We start from the raw sequence: 9,209 nt of genomic DNA on the forward strand, positions 1-9,209 counted from the left end.
ACAGGGTGGTATACAAGTTTAATAAATAAAATAAAGTTAATTTTACTGCAAGTGCTAAGGAGGCCTAATAGAGCACACACAGAAGGCTAATCCAGTTATACCATTAGACGTAAGGGACATTTTGAGTTCTGCGCTGCCTGAAACTGGGGACACATGTTATGTGAAGTGTGGGTGGCCAAAGGACCACTGGGACAGGCCCAGAAAGATTCATACATTTGCAGTATATTGAAAAACAAACAATGATTTTTTTTTTTACTCTGTATTGCATTGTAGGGAGAGATTCCAGCAGGATCACCATGTAGAGTTCATATTCATTCTGTAAAGCCAAACAAGAAAGTTAGACGTTTCTGAGCACAATTCAAAGTGTTGGTGCTGAACTTTAAAGCCCTAAACGGCCTCAGTCCAGTATACCTGAAGGAGCGTCTCCACCTCCATCGCTCTGCCCGGACACTGAGGTCCAGCACCGAGGGCCTTATGGTGGTTCCAAGTTACAGGGAATAAGGCAGAGGGTCTTCTCGGTAGTGGCACCTGCCCTGTGGAATGCCCTCCCACCAGATGTCAAAGAGAAAAACAGCTACCAGACTTTTAGAAGACATCTGAAGGCAGCCCTGTTTAGGGAAGCTTTTAATGTTTAATAGATTATTGTATTTTGGAAGCCACCCAGAGTGGTTGGGAAACCCAGCCATATGGGTGCGGTTTAAATAAATAAATAAATAAATAATAATTATTATTATTATTATTGACAACCAGATATCTACATAGCTCAGAGACTGCACTTGGATGTTCTTTGTTTCCAGTGATTTTGGAAAGGCGGGACATCTCACTCCTTCCTGATCTTCAAATACATTTAAAATTTCCTATAAGATGCAAAAGAACTTGATAAACTAGTGGTCAACTGCAAAGGATACCTGGAGTTTTAATTTGTACATTTTATTTGAGAACTACCATTTATTCTATGTAACGATGACTTTTAGTATGTTAGGCAGCCCTCCTTGCCTTCCTGCACTTCAAGAAAAGCCCAGCTGATGAGGTCATGGGGTTTTCAGTGTGAGAATTCAGGGAGGCTCCAGAAGGCAGATTGCCAGAAATATTTATAGAATGAAAGGGCACTCATGAAACTCATTGGCCACATTGAAAGCAGGTTAAACACAATAAAAAACCAGCAGCCACCAATGAGAATTTCACTGAAATTTTCCCTTTCCTTTGATAATTCATAAATGCAGTTTCTTTTTCATAAATTGTCCAAAATTGGGCTTTTTTTCTTTTCTTTTCCTTTTTAGAGAAGGGCGGGATTTCCACCACATTTACTAGCTAAAACATGCACATTCTTCATAGCATAACTTTGTACAAATATCCGTTTGTATCCTGTGTTGTGATTGAGAGGTTGTGTGAGCTACATAGAGCCACAATGATGTTGTTAACTCAGCAACTGTTAGTTGAAAATGAATAAGGTATTAAAGGCATCACAGGTGCCAAAGCAAGCCACCGGGGGCTCGCGGTATACCACCTTAAATGTTAGGGACAGCACATACTTTCACTTCCTTCAGTATGTCACCAAATATCAAAGAACTGTTGCAGATATCTTCAAAAACATCACCAACAGCCTGCAACCGGTTGAAATGTGGCCGGCTGCAGTCACAGATATTCCGAAGTGCCTGGAAAGGAAGAGAAGGAAGTTCACAAGGTTTATTCAGATCTAATCCCTTGATCACTGCATGCAGACCCAAATATAAATTTCAGTCAAATTCCAAGCACTTCCAAACCAATTTCTCTTCTGGATAGGGGAGGGCTGTAAGCCCCATCACAGGTGGTGTTTTGGTTCAGAGAAAGGCAAGCAAGTTCCTGAAGAGAACATGTGTACAGTTTACATCCTGTAGTATCCAAAGATCGTGTTACTTCTTCCAGGAACCCAACTTCTCCCCTGCTGTGTATACACTATAGTTGTTGTTGTTGTTTAAAAAATTCAACCAATAAAGTCCTTCATGCCCTGAGCAATACTAATTCAAAGTCAAGAAGGGCTGGATTCTGCTGCTTAAATTGTGCAAACTGTTTATTTGTATAATTTCTCAATTTTTGCAAACTTTATTCATGTTTTGGTAGTCAAGGGAGGGACAAAGTTGCTGGAACATCAGTAACAACCACTAAACATCTTATTCAACCACCTATTCTGACTCCTTAGATGTTAGCAGACAGTGAATGTGTTCATAAGCCCCATGGCCCTGTAAGAATCAGGCATGGGTTGGCAGGCTCAGGCTGAGGAGAAGAAAGCAGATGGAGGGGTGAATCGTGGGATCTGGGGATAGAGGTTCTTTCCCCTCTAGCCCTCCTGCACAGTGGAGAGCCTCACTGGGGCTGAGGACAGTATTGATCACCCACCAAGGATGGCTGAGCCAGAGGCAGCAGAGGCTGAACAGGAGGGAAAGATGGAGCCTCACCACCAAGGACCAGACTCCACCTCTGTAGGCAGGAACAGACACACCCACCCAGTTGTAGTGCATGTTTACAAACTCAGCCTTCTCATAAGGTGAGATACTCTTGTGACTAAGTGTGCCATGCCTCATCTTGGAAAGTTTTGCAGGAGGGGACTGGAAACTTATTGGGACATCTTCATTGCTTCTACTCTGTTCTGAAGTTCTTGCCTGGGTCCTGAACTCTTCACTCCTACTGTTATGCTTGAGTCTCTGCTCTTACTTATGCACAAGTAAGAACCTCTGTCCCCGTGTTTTGGGTGAGAGTCAGGACAGATTGCCACAAGAGCTAGAAAGCAGCTACTAGAATGCTTGTGGGAATTAGAACATAATTCATTGATACTATACCGGTTGTGTTAGCTACGTATTAGCTTCTGGGCACAATTTAAAGTGTTGTTTTTTGGCCTTTAAAGCCCTAATCCACAGTCTGTGGCAGTTTTTGTCAGTTTGCATTTCTTGGTACAGAAAGTATTGATCTGATGTGCAGAGATCTTTCATATTCTAATTAATTCAAGAGGGTTCTGGAAGCTTCTCTGTGTGAAAGAAACAAGCAAAAGGTTCAGGATGTTTGGATTACTCATTCAGAGAAGCAGAGTACAGCTGGCTTAAACTGGTTCTGTTATCTCTTCTGTTCAGGTCATGCTGATTACAGTGGTACCTCAGTTTATGAACACAATTGGTTCCGGAAGTCTGTTCATAAACTGAAGCGTTCATAAACTGAAGCGAACTTTCCCATTGAAAGTAATGGAAAGTGGATTAATCTGTTCCAGACGGTCCACGGAGTACTTAAACTGAAGCGTTCATAAACTGAAGCGAACTTTCCCATTGAAAGTTATGGAAAGCGGATTAATTCGTTCCAGACGGGTCCGCGGAGTACTCAACCTGAAGCGTACTTAACCCGAAGCATGGGTGTAATTGGTTCCGGAAGTCTGTTCATAAACTGAAGCGTTCATAAACTGAAGCGAACTTTCCCATTGAAAGTAATGGAAAGTGAATTAATCCGTTCCAGATGGGTCTGCGGCATTCGTAAACCGAAAATTCATAAACCGAGGTGTTCATAAACCAAGGTTCCACTGTGTAATAGTAAGGCGAGAAGGAGCCTAGGTTTCTTTTTCTCTTTCTATCTCTCCTTCTGGTGTGGTGTTCTGTTCTGTATATAGTGTTAAGGTTTAGTCTTATTATAAGTTATTGTAAGTTTAAGTTAAGTCCACTGCAATTGGACTTCTTATGGACAGTGCCGATCTGGAATGTATTGGATTTATGACCATTATGCTCATTTGCCTTCGGCAGCAGTAAAGCTCTGCTGGATGAAATACAATTGCCTCTGGTCTATTTTTGGGGGACACTGCAACATATTTAAGTTTTTACTCTGCTAACTATACGTTGGAATCTGCTCTGGATCAATATTGTGACAGTTTTGGCATTTCCAGACAATCTAGTTAAACTGGGTTCCTACAAAGCTGCTGAAGGGTTAATTCAGAATTTTTTTGAAGACAGTGGACTGCAGTAGTGGTTGGTGGTGCAGAGTGGAGTGGGGTGGCACGGCTCAAGACTGGCTTCCCAATGTGGAGATCACTGCTAGTAACCAAGAGGGGGAGAGTAGAGGAGGTGGTGGGGTCAGTGTATGTGGAAGCAGCAGTGGGGTCTCTCCTTCACCTCTGTCCTCTTGGTTACCCTCAGCAACACCCACCTTTGGAAGCCGGGTGAGCAGGGCCAACCCACTCCACCCTGCTCCACCAACCACTGCTGGTTAACTGAACCCATTCTAACAGATGACAGGTTTGAGAGCTTGAATAACCTGACTGAGGCCTAGTGATATTTCTCGCTCTTCTAACAGACAGCCAATTATTCTCTCAAGATGAATACAAGGCTTACCCACAACACTGATTCCCCCACATATCATTTTTCCAGAATTTTATATGTGTTGGGAGCCTGTGTTCCTCTCTCATTCCACACTACCCTTTACTTACCTGAGCCAACGTCCTTTCATGGTGCTCTGCTGAATCGCTCCCAATAAAGTCATTCTTCAGCAAATCCTGCTTTGCGATCACATCCTTCTGAAACTGCATGAACTTGTGAAACTGGTCCATTTTGGTCACACCAGCCAAGTAAGAAGGAAAGAATTGATATTCGTCTTTCGTCTCCTCCATGGCACAAAGCCGACTGTTGATTGTTGGTTTGTATTTCAATGTTCTCATCTCTGGAACCTCCAGCTCTTCCCTGATAAGTTGCCTTTGAAAAATGCCCAGTTCCTCCTTTGCCTCCTCAGCATCCTTCTTTCTTTGCTGTTTGAAAGATGTGGAATCGAGGGAAGTGCTCACTGGAGATCTGTAGCTGGCCTTGAATGCCCGATGTTGAAAGCATGAATGAGAAGCAGATTTGGTACGGGTGGGTGTGGGTGTTGAGTCCACACAGCTGCTCAAGGTAGTCTTTGTCTTTCTGGATACCACGCTGGGTGTTGTGTAATTGGTTCTTTTTGTGATGATTAGTGCAGATTTTTTGGCACTTCCCCAGTAGTTGTTCTTTTTCCATTGCTGGGGCTTGTAAAGCTTGTCATGGTTTAAGTGGCCAGAGGTGTAAAGCTGAATGTCAGCTTTGTGGGCCTTTTCCATTCTGTCTAAGAGGTCCTTGAGGCTGCTTTTTTGGTTCTCGCCTGCCATGAGGAATGTTCATCACTGTGCATGGAAACAGAATGGTCAGGTCAAGCAAACAAAAGCAAAACACTCATCTCGGTGTCTCTTGTTTTCCGTCAAGAGTTCTGGAAATATTTTGGTTCACACTGGATAGCTGGATGCAGTTGACCTAACCCCACCACACTATAATGCCTCTCCTTTAGGAAAATAGCTATCCGTTCCCAGCCAAAACAAACACTCCCTTTATTTTGCAGTCTAACATACCAGCTATGCTACTCGCATTTCTCAAGGGGTAGATTGTTGGGGCAAAATGAAGAATCACTACTTGTGCTATGTGGGAAATAACATCCACCTTGGGAATGAAGGCTGGATCAAGTTATAGGATTTAATGGAAATGACAACAACAACAATAATTTTATTATTTATACCCCACACATCTGGCTGGGTTTCCCAGCTATTCTGGACAGCTTCCAGCACATATAAAGCATAATAAAATGTCAAACATTAAAATCTTCCCTGATACAGGGCTGCCTTCAGATGTCTTCTAAAAGTCTTTGAATCCAGCCAGATCAGTGGAGTATAAATAATAAAATTATTATTAATTATTATTATTCTAAGTGGAAGGGTGGAAATGTGTACCCATCATATCCTTTAGCCAGCCTGCTATAAGTACTTCTGGATGATTATTGGCACTCAAAAACTAGTTGATTGATACCTGCCTGAAGCACGGCACTATCTGATGCCTGTATCTCTAAATAGCACCCACTGTATGGTACAGGATCTGCCTGCCCATCCTGTGTGTTGTGGCTTGAAGTGTTCCACAGTAGAAAGACCAAAGTTACTTTTCTGCTTAGATCAGGATCTCCATTGCCTCCAGACACTGTGTAGGTGATCCTTTCCCTCCTGGCCAAGGATTGATTGAGAAATGCTCCATTTGCAAAGGTAAAAAAATAAATAAAACCCGACCTTTGGACGGTTAAGTCCAGTCAAAAGTGACTATGGGGTGTAGCGCTCATCTCACTTCAGGCTGAGGGAGTCGGCGTTTGTCCACAGACAACTTTCCGGGTCATGTGGCCAGCATGACTAAACCACTTCTGGCGCAACAGGGCACTGTGATGGAAACTAGAGTGCACAGAAACGCCGTTTACCTTCCCACCACAGCAGTACCTATTTATCTACTCACATTGGTATGCTTTTGAACTGCTAGGTTGGCAGGAGCCGGGACAGAGCAACAGGAGCTGTTGCACAAATTCGAACTGCCAGCCTTCCGATTGGCAAGCCCAAGAGGCTCAGTGGTTTAAACTTTAGACCACAGTGCCACCCACTCTCTTTTGGTCCATGTGGCCACATGTTATGTTGGAATTCTGAGCCTCGACATGATTGTCTGAGTTTCCTACCAATAAACACTTTTCAATCAGCACTAGAAAACAGCAGAGGTTCAAAACATAGCAAAACACTATACTTTTTTCTTTTCTTTTTTTTTGGCTTGGGACATTTTATAAGAAATTATATAAATACACCACTATAGCTAAGTGCAAGAAATTTATTTTTTAATTTAAATATAATGGAAGAAAAAGAAATTAACAAGTAGCAGTCTTTAAAGAAATTCCAGCTTCAAGTAAGCAAGATCTGTGTTGTTTTTTGGTGGCATCTTGCTTTTACTGTTTACTCATTCAACACAATTCCTTACTTCTTCAAAACAGGAAAAAAAAACTCCCAATAATTACTCTAACAAACCCGATTCCAAAAAAATGCATTTAAACTACGCACTAACTTACATTTCACAAACTCCACAAAGTATAGGACGTTAACTGCTGCTTTTATGCTGGTTCGTTCCCAAGGAAACCAATCAAACATTCCAAGTTCCATTTAAACCGGCTGTGCTTGTTAAGCAACAATGCATGAGTGACCAGGCCTGATGAGAAGCAAAATCCCAGTCCCTGGATATTCCATGAGATAATCTTTATTTGCAACAGAGGGTATTTCAACTTCTTAATGGTGAATCCAACTTCTTTGAAAGGATAGCTGGTTGAAAAGTGTTGAATATAGCAAACTTTCCAAGATAGGATTGCCTGCAGTAGTTTTTTCAAGTTCTGAATTCATAATATACAGTATGTGTGCATCAAACACAGTGACTTTACGGTGTGGTGCAAAGTAAGGTAGAGATGAATGAGAGACAGGATGGTGGTCAAAAGAGTCAAAAAGGTCACAGCAGCAGAAAGAAGAGTTTCCAAGCTGCTTATATTCTTATGATCAACAATCAGAACAAAACTAATGCTGGATTTTTTTTAAAACACCAAAAATGCTTCCATGTGCTTAACATCGTACAGCAGCCCTCTCAAATTAGCAAGAAAAGTGGTCCTCATTCTGAATTCAATTATGCACCCTTATTGAACTATTTATGCAGCTCCCCCTATAGACAGACAGAGAGGGAGACTACACAGAGACAAACTGAGCAGAGGTTTCTGTCCCCACTTCTCCCCAGAAATTGTAATAAAAATGAACACAAAATGCGTTTTTTTATATAAAAAAATCTCTGTATTCAGTAATATTCACAACATGTATATATGTATATGTCTGTATAATTCAATTAAAATTATGGACAATTCTAAATATTTAATGTATCATACATATATTTATATGTATAATTACATATCCACAGAAGATGCCTTGCTGCATTACAGCCAGCTGTTAAAGCAGAAATAGGATTCACTATAGGACTCCAGATATGCATATGTTCTGGCTGTTTGGTTTTGCAGACTTATTTACAACTTATCTAGGCCATAATAAACCATTTATGTTCTATTGTACAAACACAATTGTAAAGATTTGAGATCGTTTAAATACAAAGGCTGCAAATGAATACATGAAAATATTACATACCATATACAGTATTTATAATTCATAGATGCAAAGTTAAGACCTATTTAAATTATTGCACTTGCATATTTTTTACAAAGTTTCCTCAGCATTATACATAACTTCCCGCCTGAACTCCTTAGATATAATAAAATTGGATACTGTTGCCTCTGAAGTTTTTTTCTTCCCAGAACAACCCACCAGAACCTGGAAATACATGGATCTAAATCTACAAACCAGTTACGTTATTAATGTATGGAGTACACTCCGATATTACAATCAAGCACAGTTTTTTGGTCAGCAAACGATGAAAATTACTCTGATGTGTCTTTGATCGGTTGTTATGTTAGAACTATATTCTGTGTCTCCTAATGCCAATTTAGGGAGAATGAATGGTCTGTTGTCCTCAGAACAAACTTAGTTGCCTTACACATTGCACGACATGGGGACTGCATCACAGTGCTTTTAAAACTTGCCAGAACCACATGGAGACTTACAGGTCACCACAATTTTTAAAATGAAAACAAATGACTTCCGTATTCTATATAGCTTTAGCACTGACTGAGCAAGTGACTCGCCGACCTGTTAACGCAAACCAGAGAATACAGAATTTTGTCAAATTATGTGCTTCACAATCAACTCCATTGGCGCAACCGCTGCGCTCCCCCCCCCAGTGTCAGCCATGTAAGCTGTAGTGACATTGGTGCTGGGAGGGGCAGCTCCTCAGCCCTGCCCCATTATGTCATCCACTGCACCGTCCATTTGCATTTGTGGCCTCTGCAACCTTTTCCCCCCTCTAACTTCTTCCACAAAGGGTTAACAGCTTGCGGCCTCTTTCAACTTTTATTTAGGTGAAATGATTCAGGGTGGCTTCAAATGTGACACCGACGATGAGCAAGCATCTACTCGTAGGCTGAAGTTTGGACTGGGACAATGCCATGTGACACACACACACACCCAAAAAAACATGCCTACTTGCAACAAAATCCCAGGAGATGGAAGGCTATGCATGTACTTAATATAAGTATGTAAATTTTACACTGTAAAAAGATAGCAGTTACGTAATACTGCCAAGAACATTACCAATGACTTCAATCCACCTAACTTCTGAGGCTCTTTTATATTGTAAAAAGGAATACAACTCAAGTCTGGTTAAAAGTTGTTGGGGAGGAAAGGACAGAACATAAAAAAGAGTTATGTTACACACACACACACACGCACACACACACACCCCTGAACCATAAATTTA

At 41.3% G+C, this 9,209-nt stretch overlaps 1 protein-coding gene across 4 annotated transcripts in view; it reads right to left on the reverse strand.

The window, feature by feature from the left end:
• The window catches only part of C3H6orf118 (chromosome 3 C6orf118 homolog), a 47,347-nt gene extending 39,854 nt beyond the window's left edge, over nt 1–7,493 (reverse strand). For 3 of the 4 annotated variants that reach the window (XM_060272811.1, XM_035110565.2, XM_060272812.1), the window contains exons 1-4: nt 6,880–7,493; nt 4,439–5,143; nt 1,533–1,655; nt 257–316 (exon numbers count right to left, since the gene is read on the reverse strand). In XM_060272811.1, coding sequence (XP_060128794.1) covers nt 257–316; nt 1,533–1,655; nt 4,439–5,128 — 873 coding nt within the window. In that variant the 5' untranslated portion in view covers nt 5,129–5,143; nt 6,880–7,493. Of the gene's footprint in view, nt 1–256; nt 317–1,532; nt 1,656–4,438; nt 6,537–6,879 lie in introns of those variants that run through there. The other variant, XM_060272810.1, reaches the window with a different exon arrangement.
• Nucleotides 7,494–9,209: the final 1,716 nt, after the last annotated feature.

This window comes from Zootoca vivipara, chromosome 3 (genome assembly GCF_963506605.1).
Source record: "Zootoca vivipara chromosome 3, rZooViv1.1, whole genome shotgun sequence".
Lineage (NCBI taxonomy): Eukaryota > Metazoa > Chordata > Lepidosauria > Squamata > Lacertidae > Zootoca > Zootoca vivipara.